This window comes from Thermobia domestica, chromosome 12 (genome assembly GCF_964235325.1).
Source record: "Thermobia domestica chromosome 12, izTheDome1.hap1.1, whole genome shotgun sequence".
NCBI classification, from domain to species: domain Eukaryota; kingdom Metazoa; phylum Arthropoda; class Insecta; order Zygentoma; family Lepismatidae; genus Thermobia; species Thermobia domestica.
The window spans coordinates 218,629,237-218,645,483 of record NC_137465.1 but is presented as its reverse complement, the minus strand read 5'-3'; the positions used below and the strand labels follow the sequence as shown (position 1 = coordinate 218,645,483).

Genomic DNA, 16,247 nt, shown 5'->3' with positions numbered 1-16,247 from the left:
GCAGCAATCCCGAGAACATTGGATTAATAGTAGACGCCAGCAAACCTTCAAGATCATATAGAACAGCTCTTTGCCGGTGGTAATATCTGTGAATACATAAAATGTAAAAGTGAAATAAGTGCAAGAATAAGGAAGAGCAAGAGTATTTAGAAAGAAGGGAAGCATATTTTGTGGATATCTGAATAAAGAGGATTCTTTTTATAGTATAGTATTCTCAGGGCCAAAAGTATACATGTATGCTAAACGTTTAGACCCTTAAATGTGAGCATGGAGAAATTAACTGAGCCCAACAGAAAAGCAATGAAGTGGGGAAGATTCAAATTAGATTTATTTCTTAAAAAGAGAGAGTGAGAGAGAGAGAGAGAGAGAGAGAGAGAGAGAGAGAAGATACTAGATGAACTATTTTAAAAGATTATGAAGAAAAATTGTTTCAGTTTTCCTTGCCTCATTTTCAATGTGACTTACTCAATTGCTGTTGAACTCTTAAAAATATGCTGGTGGAAATTTTTCTTCTGTAAAATCCCCCACTTCGAATAAAATATCTTAACAAAGCGAACGAAATTCAAAACTTCGAATAACATTCTTCCCATATTATCAAATCATGAAGGGGAAATTTGCTAATAACGTTTCTCTAGACAACCACTACAAAGTCACAAACTTATCACGTATGTTTGAAGTCTTGAAGATCTGTACATTATGCCGGTATAATTATGACTGTAACGTCTGCGTTCCTCGATTTCAAGCAGCAAATGTAGCATATCTAGAATATTTTAAGAACTTCGTATTGAATTCGTACCATTAACTGTTTCTTCCTCTTTCCATAAAAACTTTTCTTAAGTTGACTGCAAGTGAAACATTACTAACGCAGTTCTTATGATGCATATTATACAGAAGAAAAATGCTCAACTAAAGTGTCTAGAACTTAGCAATACAGTCAAAGAAACCACTGAAAAAGAGGCAAGAAAAGCCTTGAGGCACTGTTTAAAAAAAAAAAAAAAAAAACTACAAGGATGTCTTGTCTTAAAAATTACAAACATCCATCAGCAAAAATTGTTGAACCGTTTGCAAAAGAAATGTGCCCTACAGCACGTAACAAAAGATACGGTAAAGGGTGAAAGAGGCTACAACTGCAGGCTGGTATTATAAAGCTACTACGTCAAGAAGATATCAGCTTTAAATGTTTCAAATACACACAACTAAACAAAAAATTACACACATGAAAAGCATTCCCCCACAAATCCTATTCTTTCGTTTCAATTTTAAAAAAAAAAAAAAAATGTGTTCATAAAATATTAGTGTACAAAATTATCAATGTCTCAAGTTCTAAAATAGTTAGTTATTGCTATAAAGACCTCTCGTGTACGTCCCGTTCTAAGTAAATCAAAATAACACACAGCGTAATTGCATGCTGGAGGCTTAAACTTCATGAGTATCTTAATTTTATAGTGCATTCATAAGTATGTCATGAACAAATTCACGTGAAAATGTTATGATACTACTTACTCATACTCAAGTCTCTCTTCCCATCTACATTGCATCGACTCCACTGAGCTAGCGTGTGAATGGCAATGAAGTTGGCACCATATTCACAGTTGGGATTTGTCAGAACTCCTCGAAGCTTTGGTATAAGATCTGGAGATCGGCCAGAATACGGTCCCAAAAAAACACGCTTCTGATCATAATCATTTGCATGGAGATTATCCCATATAACAGGAGGCCTTCGAAGTACTTCGGTGATTTCCTCCACCGATTCCACTGTCAACAGTTTTGATATCACTTTTGGCCCTGGAAAATTTGTATTTTATGTATTAATATCCAAAGATTCTCTCGTTAAAAGTGAATTTCTCAGTACTGCTTTTAAATTATTCAAACAAGAACACAAGTGAACACAAAATAACTTTCCAGTTAACGTTTACTGATCTCAATTGCGCTAAGTGAACGTTCACTTCGTATTTCATTCGTTCCTTATGTCTGACAACGGAAAATCTGATAATGTCCAAATTTGGCACAGTGACAGTGGCCATTAATTACAAGATACTCTTCACATTAAAATTTGAATTAAACGAAGTGAAGATTCACCAGTAAGCAACTGACCCCATGATTCTAATTAGGCTAGATGGTACAATCCGCGGCAAAAAACCTGCAACATGAGTATATAAGTTTATTGTGAAATGATGAAGTCTTTTGCTCCAAAATAAGTGTGCACGGGACGAGGCCGAGGTTTATCCTGGCGTGATTCGTTCTACTTAGACGTTATGTTCATTCCCTGTGCTGTTAGGCGTAGTTTCACAATAAACTTACATCATCATGTTGCAGGTTTTTTGCCGCGGATTGTACAAGTCATTCATTCAAGGGTGCTTTTATACACTATAAAGTAGAAAACTACGTGAATAATTAGCCATTAGAAGTTCCAAGTTGCTCTCGGTGGCAGTGGCGTAAAAGCAACCAGAAAAGTAAGATCCTTCCTATCAACGGCATCTGTCCATCGATCCTAAAGCTCTTCCACAAATTATTTCATTCCAAAAGGCTTTTTTCTCTTACTCTTTGCCACCATCTGTAATTGACACTATCTTGTCAGGTATATTTGCTACAAAGGCAGCATTTTTATCGGTTGGTATATAAGGCGAAACAGCATACAAAAGAAGAATACAGAGAAACTAAGATGTGAAGAAATTTATGATGTTCCAAGATCTTAAGCACATGTTAACTGAAAATTTTCCTCTATCTTGGTAAAGCAAGGTACCTGACAAGACAATATCACTTGAAAAATACGGTAAATTTACAAGAGATTGTTTTTCTTCTTCTTTCTTTCATTCATTCATTCTTAAATATTAACTCAATTGGCTGCATCAAACTCTTACTACTGAAGTCAATTCTGTTAACTTCAAATGAAGACCTATTAATACATTCAGGGCTTATGAAAACTAGTACCTTCAATATCCGGAGGAAGTCTGCACTCAAGCTCTGATTACAAAACACACAATTTACATGATCAATTCAACTGTTCCAATTAATGCTGTTGAAGTTACTTTTGATAAAATTTTCTACGAGAAGGTAACCAACTAATTGTAATTATGTTTTTAAAAAAATACAATAAAATTTCTAAAAAGTTTTAGATGGGATTTTAAAATCCTGAAATTACTGCAAATAGATCCATAACCAATCACGAATTTGTTTAGTTCCAAAGGCGAATGCAGACTAGAATAAAGCAATTTCTTACCTGTCCACATAATATCTATTTCCGGTGCAAGTTTCGAACCAATTGTATTTAGATATTCGGAATTTTGAACATTTGGCATTGCTCTAGCTGCACAATACTGCGTTGGACATAAGAGAAATTTAGGCTGATTCAAATGCTGGAATATTTCGTTCGTTACAGAAACCTGAAAAACACCGAAAGATTATAAATAAATTTAAAAATCATAATATCACGCAACCATACATGCAAAATTCAACTGTTAAAGACATGGTAACATTACAAGGATAACCAGTATAACTTACACGACTGAAGAAAAAGAACAAATTATTCCGAGTTAGTCTTCCATCATTATGAACTGGATTATTATTGGCTTTGCAAATTAATATAACATGTCACAACTTCACGCATTACGTCTTCGAATGATGAAGTGTAGGCTAAATTTTTAATGTTCAGGATATCGCTTTTCCAGATTCCCTTAATGTGGTTTCCTGAATGTTAACGGTAATCACTGTCTTCATACTTTTCTTTCCTTCTTTTGATACTTACATATTATATATATATACACACAACCGATTATGACTGACGTAATTTCAAACTTCAAGGAACAAATAATCTCACCTTAAACTGAGGACGACAACTATACAGACAATGGAGACTAGAGCGTATGAGAAATACCATACATCATTAAAGCATCTAGGATTTCACATTAGCAACACAGGTAACATTTATCACTGGCGCCACAAGCGTGATTACTCATGAAGGATTCAACGCACTTATAATTACATATAAGAGGGTTCGGCATATACTTCGCTCGAACTACCCATTCACAAGGCGGTTTCCCTCCATAGTATCACCATGACTATATCAACTATCCACTTACCTGGTTATGTACAGATGCGAATTTATCAGGCACATTTACTCATACTTTGTCAATAAACAGATTATAGTAGAATAACTATCAAGCATATCGTCATCATCAGTAATTTTCAGGCGGATTAAATATAATTGGCTAAATATATTACTCGGTATCGAACATTAAAATCATAAAAGAAGGATTATAGCATATTGTAAGGTGAGATCGAATCATTTGAGGGGACCCTGAACTTGTTTTAGTTGTACATATTTTCTATAGTACACATTGCAAAATTATACTTTAAATTCTTCGCAACAACTTCAAAATTGTTATAGGAAGTTTTAATGAACTTGAAATAGCTTACAACCATCTATATCTCCTATAATATTACCAAATCACTGGAAACAGTATCACTTAATTTGTAACTATGTATATATTACATATTCGACGACAATCTATTTTGTTCTACTTCTTTTTAAAAAAAAATCAATAACTTTTTCTTCTTCTTTTACACTAATTAGATTTCGGATGTATATCTTTCCAGAATGATTACATATTTAATGTGTTATACATTTTAAATTACAATAAATATTGATTTACTAAAATCTTATTAAAATTAATCAGAATATTTAAATCAAATTGAGTATTGAATAACCTCTGACAAAAATATTAACATTTTGTTTTGTCGTATATCTCCGGGACGGAGCTACTCAAGGAGATGTCCGAGTTTATTTCTCTGTACGGAACAAATCTAAAATTTGGTCCGTTACAAACACGGGTAATTCTAGCGACATATTCTTCTACCGGGAGTAGAATCAGTCATGCACACAGTGGTCTATCACCAGTTCGTTGAACTTATTTTTTGCAAAATCCTGTACGAAAAAAGAAAAAAAAATCGTAAATACTCAGTGTCGAAGTGAGTGGAAAAATTGGATAAATACAGTATGTAACACACTTGTTCGTATAGTGTGAATATACTGGGAAAATTGTTCTGTAACCGCCCAAAAGTGAACTTTATGTACTAGCTTTGTTTTAGTTTGTTGTAAGAAAACATTACAAGAACCAATACATGAAAGCCAAAAACCAAATGTAACATGCAAACCCTAAAAAGTGAAAAGCTACATTTTTCGTGTAACATACTTGTTCTAACACCAACTATTTTCTTCAAATCACTACTTAACTCCGTTCGACGCTCCATTTTCTTCAAAGCAGATCCACAGCGTAAACTACCGTACACTCACCTTTCTTAATGCACCCTGTGCCTCTAGAGGGCAACTACGTAGCAAACTGAGAGAGATCAAGAAAAGGTGTCACCCTTCTCAAAACATAGTTGGTGTACGTAGCTTTTTGCTGTTTACACTATTTTTAGAGTTTGCACATTACATTTGGTTCGTGGTTTTCATATATTGGTGCTTTGATGTTTCCTTACAAATAAACTGAAAGAAAGCTAGTACATAAAGTTCACTTTTGGGCGGTTACAGAACAAAGCACATGCTTTCCTCGATTTCCCATGTGAATGTTATATACTTTGCTTTCTTTAATATGTAACTAGAGTTACGTGCTGTACCTTTATGTATTTATATTATATATCAATTTTGCTTGTCTTGTAAAGAAAACGTTAAATAAACACTCCTACATCTTCTTGCCTTTTTTTCAATGCAAGCGCCTTTTTTGCATAAACATTTTCTCAATGGGGCCATTTTTTTTTTCACTTTTAAGAAATATTTTGGCTTTTTCCACATTTTATTCCCATAATAATTAAACAATGAATACCGAACATGTGCGGTATGGTACCACGCATCTTTCGCTTCAGTGCAGTGTACTATACAATGGACCGTAAAGAGAGGCAACATCAAACTGAACAATCAATACTGTTGAATGCTTTTGTACAGTCAGTGACAAAAATTCTTTCCGTTTGGTAATATTTTGGGGGGGGGGGAATTATGGCTGGGACATACAGAAAATTACATTCTTTTTTAGTTTACTGAAAACTGTACTCAAATTGTTCTACCATTCTGAAGTTATTTACAAAACCAATTTCATCAAACGGAAAGAACTTTTGTCGCTGACTGTACATACAAGTATTTACTTCGTGAGTGGATTCATTGATTGATTGGACTTTAGCGTCCTGTTTAGCAACAAGTCTATATGAGATGTGGAGCTAGAGCTTAACATGGGATCCGAACCACATGAATTCCTACCGGGAATCGAATTAATGTCTTCCGCGCCAAAAACGCGTACGTTACTCATAGTCTCAAGTGTGTATGAATATTTACATTTGAAATTTGCACTTGCTACCAAAATCCACCACTAAAATTATAAGTTCCAAGCATTCCAGTCAGTTTATTTCTTACCAGTCAAACCTCACATTTCCTAACGAATCGAATATTTCGAGGAATCCCAAGCTACAAATCCCCCCAGGTCTCATATGCACAATTCCATAGCCGTCTTTAGGAAGGCCCCGGCCTTCGGTGTGGCAACGCTGTTCCCCACGCCACTCGACGTCCATCGCGAGCAACACGAGGACAAATATTTTTCTGCAGGTTTTTTTTTCTTTTTTTCACTTCCTTTTGTCAACTTTTTGTGATTGTTTTGTCCCTGTCCAATCAACAAATGGAATATTCTTGTTGAATGTAATAAGCAAGAGACTAATATAGCGAAGCCTACCTAAGTAATAAGTAATCAAAGGGTGATTGACTAATACAATATAATTAGTAAGATATGTTTAAAGTACAAGCACCATGACAACAAATTGACTAAAATAATATAAAATCCATTCATAAAATAAGATTACAAAACATATTGAAAGATGTAAGTCAAAGCAAGAAAGGGTAAACGAGCAGTAGGAAAATGAAATGAAATCTTTCAGTTTTACGTCCCAAGGTTATGCCGGTTAGGCTAAAGGAGACTGTGATTATGAGAGATGAATGAAATGGTGGAACAAAGAAAGTGGGAGGAAACGGGAGAACTCTGAGAAAATCCACGACCACGGTGTTTGTCCACCACAAAGTACACACGGCACGAGCTGGGATCGAACCAAGGACACCAAGCACCGGAGTTGAACGCTGTACCACTGAGCCACCGCACCCCCAAATGAACAGTAGGATAGGCTTATATAACTAAATTGATAATTACATTGAAGTTTACCGTCCTTTTCAGCACTGAGGCTATCTGTATGAGTGACGATGAATGCATAAACTCCTATTCTAGTTTTATATACGTTTACATAAGTATTCATAAACATAGGCGCACGAAGGTGGGGACAGGGAGCCCAAGTGCCCCCTGGTTCACGAAAATGTGTATTATAACAACAATTTCTTAAGGGACCTCGGTGGCTCAGTGGTAGAGCGTTTATCTCTGGTGTTTGGGGTCCCAGGTTCGATCCCAGCTTGCACCAAGTGAACTTTGTGATGGACAAACACCGTGTGCGTGCGTTTCCTCGGGTTTCTCCCGTTTCCTCCTATTTTCTTCACTCCACCATTTCACTCATTTCTCATCATCACCGTTTCCTTTAGCCTAACCGGCATTAGCGTGGGACGTAAAACTCAAACATTTCATTTTAAATTTCTTAAGGTTTTCTTAATATAAATTAAAAAAATACCAAACGTAATATAGCAACCAGGGAGATGTCCCCCTAGAAAATTTTCTTCGAACGCCCATGTTCTTAAGTATTGTAGATAATGCATATACAGTACATTTACAAATTTGGCAGAATTGCCAGAATTTTAGGTCTATTGAAAGCCGTTCTCATGCTGAAAAGATGTTTAACTTCCTTCTATTCCTTTCTTTTACAACAGATTGCTTCATTAATTTTGAACAGTTATTTTAAAGAATATTACACAAACAATGTTTGCTACCAATTTTTCACTGTCGTGGTGGCATGGATTTACAATAATATTATACAATCAAGTATGTTATTGTCTCTGCTTATCCCTAATACACTTAAGCGATGCAAGACTAATTTCTGACTATTGTTTGGAATTAACTTGTTTTCATATTCTTTAGATATTAACACCTGCATAATTGCAAATACATGTTTGCATACTCTTACAATAAAATCTGACGGTACCGACAATTTGCTTCGATTTATGTTTGTGAAATATTCATCTTTTGATTCCTCTTAATGTATCAAAATATCATTACACGCATCACGGTTAAGTTTGTGTGCTGTCTTGAAACACATATGTACAGCCACATACGTACGTACAGAAATGCAGAATAATCTGATGTAAAACTGCTCAAATAGCCTTTGTTTAGAATCTCAAGAAACAAACTATTAATAGATAATCTTTACTGTTTACAAATTCGTAATAATCATCCAATATTTCGCTTGAGAATGGAACGCTTTGGAAATCGGAAACTCTTTACATATTCTTCCTCCTTAATTGTTTTAGGGTAATTACGTTGATATCCAGGCATAATACATTTATCTGGCATTCTGTCCTCTAATTCCCATAAATGTAACACTTTACAGCATCTAAATACCAACGCCTTTTACTGACAGCTTGCGATTTTCACCATTTACCGAAAGGCAAATGTTCCAGCCGATAGGACGTTCGCGCTGCGTTGCCGAGTTTCTATGGCGGGGCCTTCCTAGAGATAGCTATGACAATTCTCAATCTGCATGAAACCAAGATCATATAAACACCACTATAGAATATAAAAAGTTGTTCCGCTCGTTTGATTGTGATGAGATAAACATCCAATATTTCAAAGCAACACCGACATACGAAGTGCATAATAATGTTACCAGTAATTTAATGTTGTTAAACCTTTTTCTTTCAACTCACCGTTATTTACGTATACCAAACTTCGCTGATCTTCCACCGGAGTTGAAAGTGGCTTCGCTACATCTACCTCTAGAATTTTCATAGATCCCTACAAAAATAACCGATTTGTTTGAAACCCCATTCAGTGTTTCTAAATGAATATCATGGTTTTAATTAAGTATATCTTGTATTACATACACAATACAGAAATAAAACATACCTTAAAAGAAACAGTAATACAAAACTTCTTACAAGTGTTTACTGTGGGATCCCTTTGTGACAGCACATCTAGTACGGTATGTAGTCAATTTCTCCCCACAATGAAGCTAGCATGTCTGAGGTAACAGACTTCACTGCTGCATCAATCCTGTACAGCAATTCACGGAGATCGGTAAGGAGCGGCGGCACGTAAACACGATCCTTTATCTACACCCACAAAAAGAAGTCGCAGGGGGTGAGGTCGTGAGATCTAGGTTTTATCACAGGATTACACGACTAAAGAAAATCACCATCTTCCATATCAAGCACTTTTTCGCATAAGATGGCACGAATCACACTATCTTCAGGCTTTAGGAGCCGTAACAGTTGCAGATGGTACAGCTTCAGTTTTAGTCCTAACAGTGATAACCCGCATTGCTAGTTCCTGACTCGCCCTCCTTACAGATTTTCTGGAATTTCGAACGAAACTTGATTTGTTGTTCCCCGTGCGTTCTTCCGGAACATTTCCCCCCCATCACAGACATCCTGTAGTGCTTGTTTGCATCACCTTCGGATATTGTTATCCAATGGGGGATCACATCCATATTCTCGCCGAAAAGCTGAATTCCAATTGCCGAGTTACACCTTACGAATTCCAAGACACAGACGATTTTACGCTCAAGAGTCATCGCCATCTACGTAACTAGTGTCCTATTATGGTAGTTATGAAACAACTACACAGCCGGAAAGAAATTATTTGATTATTATTCCTTTTAAGGTGTGTTTAATTTTTGTACTGTATATGAAGATTACATTTAATTAAAATGTCGATGTTCATTTAGAAACAACACGTATTTCTGGTTTTCAAAAGAATCGGAATAATTTCTAGATCTCCTGATTTTATCTTTTATGTTATTTTCTATTTTCATGATAGAAATGCTAACCTGAGCGTGAGCAAATGACTGGAAAACTTCCTTATCAGCTTCTGACATTTCAGGCTCGATATCATCGAACAACAATGCAAAGGCAGTACAGCCAAACTGAGAAACCTACGAAAGAAAAATACATTAATATCTTTCAGTTTAAACGTTCTTAATACTCTCTATCTATCAGCTACAATAAATCACACATCACCTAGAACTCTCATTTAGCACTTCCTTAGATAGTGATCAGTAGACGTATTGTATTTTCTTAGATTTCTTTCTTTAAGCATTAATAATATTTTCAACAAATCCTGATTTTACCACACTGATTCTCTGTTGAGAATTATCAAGAGACACATATCTATGTAACTATGATCACTGAATCCATATCTATAGAGGAATTGGTATGTTCAAAATCGGTTGTTTGTTCCATTCGTTAATATATGTGTAATTACACTACAGACGAACAACTACGCCCAGAAACACTTCATTCGATGCCCACGAAGGACGTCCAGGCACTTTGCTTCGTGTGTAGTACATACACCAGAAAGTTAAAATTTGATGGCGAAGGTATCATGAGTACATAAGTACGAAGTAAACGCCAAAAATGTAAAATATACTACAGAAAAAAAAGTACCCGAAATAAAAGATTACAGCGAAGGAGAAATAAACGCAAAACATGAGCAAACTAGAAAGAGCGAAATGTGAAGAAAACAAAACAAATGCGGTTGATGAACGTCTGCTTAGATCAAAGGACTCAACGTGAGTTCGAAACGAAATACGATCTCCACATTGTTTGTTTTCACACCGTGGAAGAATATTACAGGAATTTGACCGGCACTTATTGAACACAGCCTTTCCCAATATATTATGCGTTCCTCTTACTGTTTTACTATATTGTTGTGTACCGATAAAAATTTCATAATATTCTTTAATTTTACAGTTAAAAGAAAAAAAGTATGATCGTGCTGTGTTGAGCCATTGTGTGACGGCGAGGATGAGTGTCCGATATTGTAACACTCGAAGAATTGAAAGTAAACTTATGCAGGGAACTTGAACTTGATGAGCAACTTGAAATAATATACTGTATTCCATGCACTCAGTAAGTAATCAAGAATATAACCAGTAATTTCATATACTCAGTAAATAACTAAAAATAAAGTTTTATTTTGAAACAATAAACCCTGTTATCTATTTGATCCATTCATTCACATGCAAGTGACACATCTTTTCAAACGTAATTTTACAAAATATTTCACAAGTCTGCCAACTACTGCGAAGACTATCTATAAAAATGCGTATGCACAAGATAACAACTTAGCTTCAATTACCAAATAATCCTAGTACATACCGAGCTGAGAGCAAGTACTCAAGCAAATAACCTGTCTGTATAAATTAAGTACAATACGACGATTAAAAAAAAATACACATATTATCCCTAGAATCCAAAACAATTACAAGGTAAATGAAGTTCGAGTTATGACTCAAGTAGTAAGTGAATTGTAAGCGTTACGGAAGAGTGTAACTCGTCGCCTTAGCATTATTCTATCATTTCGTCGCTAAAATATTTCATTCAGAAATTATTAGTACCTGTTCAAGCTTTCTCTTCAAGGCAGCCACCTCCTTTGCGCTGGAGTAGGTAATATCTAGTCCTGGAGATAAAGCGTAATAAAAAGTGATTCCACATTCTCGAGATGCGGTTATAAGACCAGTAAGATGCTCAGCCTCTTCAACTGTGTACAGTTCTCTCCAGTACGCACGATGTTTGTAATCGTCCTTCGGCGCATACAAATAGGAATCCATTCCCCATTTTTTTAATCTGGAAAATAAAAAATAAAAATAGACAATAGGCACTTAACTTCTTTTTTCCTTTTAGACTAACTTTCAACGAGGCATGACAACAAACAACTGAAGCTATATCCGCAATAATAACGAAAACCCAGGATAAACGAGAAACAACGAACACGAGAAAATGCCAACTACAGTTAAATAACATAAACGAGAATCTATATAAATACAACATGAAAGTGATTTCATCATGAGAAAACAGCTGAATCGTTTGAAGTGGAATTTTAAACATAGTTAGTGCCCACCTAAACTAGGTTCTTGTCACTTTCGTCTAAAATGTGCAGGGAAGGGAGTTCAAAATTTATACCAAAAAGAAAGTAGCTCATGAACCCCTCAATTCAGGAAGATGAAACTATGAATATAAACATTCAAAATAAGTTCGTCCAAGAATTCTTGAACATTGCGCTTTGAAGGGGAGGAAGAGGGCAATTTCTATACTTTTTTCGCCACATTAAAACCCATGCTGTCTGTCATCACGGAATTTTTCTTTTCAGCAATTATTAAAAATACCCCAAAGGCATCTAAATGGGAATGTTTCGGCAAAAATTTATTGCCTTCTTCTGTATATATCTTACCAGAAAACTAACACTGATTGCGGAACTACATCCCTTTGGTTATCTTGTCCCTAATAGTATAACTTTTCTCACTTCTAGTAGTCTTCCATATATATTCCTCATACCTATATACAAGGGTTGGATTTTTAGTAATGGCAACAATGGTATATCTTGAGAAGTAGAGTACTTACAAGGCTCCAAGTTTTGTAGACCCTCGATGTAATCACCAGCATTGTGAATCATGCATTCCCAGCGATGTGGAAGCCGCTGGATGCCGTTTGCAGTGCATAATCTATGGATAGTGCGGATGGAGTGATCGGTCTCCCGGAGGCGTATTCCACTAAGTGGTTCCTTCATCTTCGGGAAGAGGTCGTAGTCGCTGGGACTTAAATCTGGAGAATATGGGGGGGCGACACAGTACTTCCCAGCCCCAACGTGACAGCACCTGTTGAATGTGCCCTTGCATTGTCATGCAGAATGATAGGTGGGTTCGCTTTCGTCTTACAGCTGGTCGCAGATTTTTTTTTAAAGCAATAGTATTCTGCACTAACGATGTGTCTTTGGGGGACTGTATTGGTTTATGATTACACCATCCCAGTCACATAGTCTTCACATTGGTTGGGGTATTCCTAACTGTTACTTATCTCGGTGAACCAGGATAACGCCACTCGTTTGACTGCCGTTTCAGCTGTGGTTCATACGCTCTGGCCCAGATCTCATCAAAAGCAATGACCCGCTGTAAGAAGGTCTCACCTTCACGTTGATACCGCTCGAAGACGACCCGCTCGGGAGAGTAATACTCCCGGAAGTATGTTTTTCGGACGCTATCCTAGCCAGCTGTTTTAAGTTAGTCACGAAATTTATATCACGGGGGTCAAGGTGTAACAAAACGAGCACAGCGGGGCTTCTAACCCGTTCCTACTACTACTACTACTATTTATCTGTACGGAAATAAACAAATCACTCTTTCCAGTATTACTTTCATTTTAAAAGTGTTATGAAAATTATAAAAAACTTCCCTTGGGCCGGCTTTGAACCCACGCCAAAAGCGGTTTTCGTTACTAGCATGTAGCATTACACGCTCGGCAATGAGGGCCGACAGCAGCAAGCGTTTGATTTTTGCTATATGAATGCCACGTGGCAAGAAACTGATAACGCTAAACAATCAGAACCGCGTATTTAGCTCTTACTCCGGGAGCATTACTCTCTCGAGCTAGTCCTGCTCCAAGAATGTTCAAGCGGCATCATATCGCAGCCACTTTTGTTGTTCAGTCAGATCATGTGGAATCCACCTTGAGGCAATTTTACGCAATCGCAGATTCTTCTTCAGAATTTTCAGAATAGTCGAATGCGCTAGCCCTGTATCGTTGGCCAATTGACGAATTGTGGCGTTCCGTTCCACTAGCACTAACGCGTTCACGTTCTGCACATCATCTTCACTTACAAAAGGATGACCGGAGCGAGGCATGTCTGTGACATTTTGTCGTCTATCATTCAAGGCTTTGACCCACCTTGTTACTGTATGGTATGATAATGCACCTGCACCGCAAACATCTTGCAATACTTCGTGGCACACTTTTACATTCCTACCTCTAGCGCATTCAATTTTCAATCAGTTCCTCTGATCTTGCTTCGTAAACATGCCTGTATTCGGCAAACACTCACTCATAACTGTCGGTGCTGCGTGCGCATGGAGGGAAGGGCAGGCGAGTTCATGTGCTCTGAGGGAGGGTCGGCATCCAACCTACAGCTGGTATAATTTATAATGGATTGCTTTGTTCCCGAGTATAGGAGTGTTGGCATTACTAAAAATCCAACCCTTGTATTTTTCTTCATGAGTGAACACTGACCGGTATATAGCTGATTAATAAAAGTGAAGAAACATTACTTTTCAGTCTCACTTGTTTCACTTGCTTTATTTTACTCCACCAATAGTGTAATTGGTCGAAGAAAACTGCTAACACTACACTAATTTGAATCTCTTCAATACTCCTCAAAATTTATACTAGGAACGTAACGAGTTTTGAAGTACGTATGTTGGAAACTGAAATTTCTTACTTGATCCTCTTCCCACTTCCAAATTTTACAGACTATGTTGAGACCTATGAATTTACATACTGGTGCTAAATTTCGATGTTATGTTGAGTTGAGCTGATTTTAGTTTAGCGTCCCTTTCTGCAGCGAGGCTATATGAGACATAACGAGTGACGCATTGCCAAATCTACATCTACCGAAAATCCTAGATGTTGTACCGTAATTGTATTGTAGATGGAGTTATGAGTTTTCTATATATTACTTCAACTGAAATACGCAATGTTAAGCGGAAATGTTAAGGGAGGGGGGGAGGGTTCAAATATACCTTTCAAGGGTTGTTTTTGTTTGTTTGTTTGTCAAACCTATTCTCTTGTGAACGGGCATTTCAGCTAATGGAACAAAATTTCAGAAAGTTTCAGTTGCGAATTGAACACAAACTCTATTTTTTTTAAAATAATAAATCTTATCTCTTAATATAATTTACATTTTATATATTAGTATGACCAAGAGTAACATCAGATCCAGAATTAACATATATTAAGAGATTCGGCTGCTTCTTAGGTGCCGAAGCTTTTCGGGATGCGCAATCACAATATAAATGATGTTAAGATAGTCCAGCATATACTTCTTCAGTAGAGAGGATCATACACATATCTTGTTACATTAGGACGAAAAAGCCTGAACTATATCTGTGTAAGAAAATTAAGATAGTATTATCTTACTCAAAATTGAAGTTATCCTGAAATACCATTGCCATTGTAAGAATGCAAATGCTAAAAGGAGTTCTCTTCGAAAGGAGTAATTGGACTTGGGGAAATGTAAACTATAACAACTATTATGTTTATGATCTGAGGGCTTACTGGTCACTGCGCATTGTTCTTCGATTTGTCAGTTACATATTATGACTAGCTGAAATGCCCGTTCTTCACGAGAAGAATAATAGATTTATGGAAAGTATCATATTTGAACCTATTTCCTCCCTTAGGATACGTACGGGGGATGAATTTAAACTTAAAACATCATCAGTATGTCATTATTCATCACAGCGACCCTAGAAATTATGGATTGGACACTATTATCGGTAGTTTCCTATTATTTTTACATGTCATCCCTTTCCACTCCCGTGCCGACAGTGGATAAAGTTGGACTCATATAGCATCGGGCGTATATCACTGTTCATCTCAGCGATCCCGAAAACTATGGAGAATTAGATACAAACATTAATCATTTTCTATTATTTTTACATGTCACTGCTCGCCTAATTGCCGAAAAGGTTCTAAAACCCTCATTTAGGCTAGGGTCCACTCATGCACCAAAAATCATCAAAATTGGAGCAGCGATCTAGAAGGGTCAGCGAGCAAACATCGTTATATTTGTTTTTATTTACATACTTTTTTTTTTTTTTTTTTTTTTAAAGCTTTTGACATTAGTTATATGAGTAGTTCTATCTTTTGAGTGATCATATTGTTTTCATATTTATTTATTTATTTATTGAAAATTCCCAGATAAAGCATAATTTTGCCATTTTACACAGGGAAATGTTAAGCAGGAAAAAAAAGAAAAAAAATACCAACAATAATAACACCAATAGTGTCAACAAAGAATGCAGAAGTAATATTATTTGGCCAACATGCATTTAATTGCTCTCAAACACCGGGTAACTCGAAAAAAATGTACATATAGTTGTTAGATGACTATAACAGTTGGGTATTCTGTAAAAAAGAGACCTCTGTATAATTGAAAACCTAGGGCAGGCAAGATGGAATAAATGGGTATTCCAAGTTTTGCGGAAAGGGGCACGTAAGAATGGCATGATGAAGTTATAAAATCTCTTCACTTAATTTTGATTACTAAAAATGTTTTAGTTTC

The 16,247-nt window shown here is 36.3% G+C and overlaps 1 protein-coding gene across 2 annotated transcripts in view; it reads right to left on the bottom strand.

Moving 5' to 3' along the window:
* The window catches only part of Oga (O-GlcNAcase), a 59,156-nt gene that overhangs the window by 22,224 nt on the left and 20,685 nt on the right, over positions 1 to 16,247 (bottom strand). For both annotated transcript variants that reach the window (XM_081734753.1, XM_081734754.1), the window contains exons 3-6: positions 11,533 to 11,761; positions 9,964 to 10,068; positions 3,221 to 3,383; positions 1,504 to 1,785 (exon numbers count right to left, since the gene is read on the bottom strand). In XM_081734753.1, the coding sequence (XP_081590879.1) occupies positions 1,504 to 1,785; positions 3,221 to 3,383; positions 9,964 to 10,068; positions 11,533 to 11,761 (779 nt within the window). The remainder of the gene's footprint in view (positions 1 to 1,503; positions 1,786 to 3,220; positions 3,384 to 9,963; positions 10,069 to 11,532; positions 11,762 to 16,247) is intronic.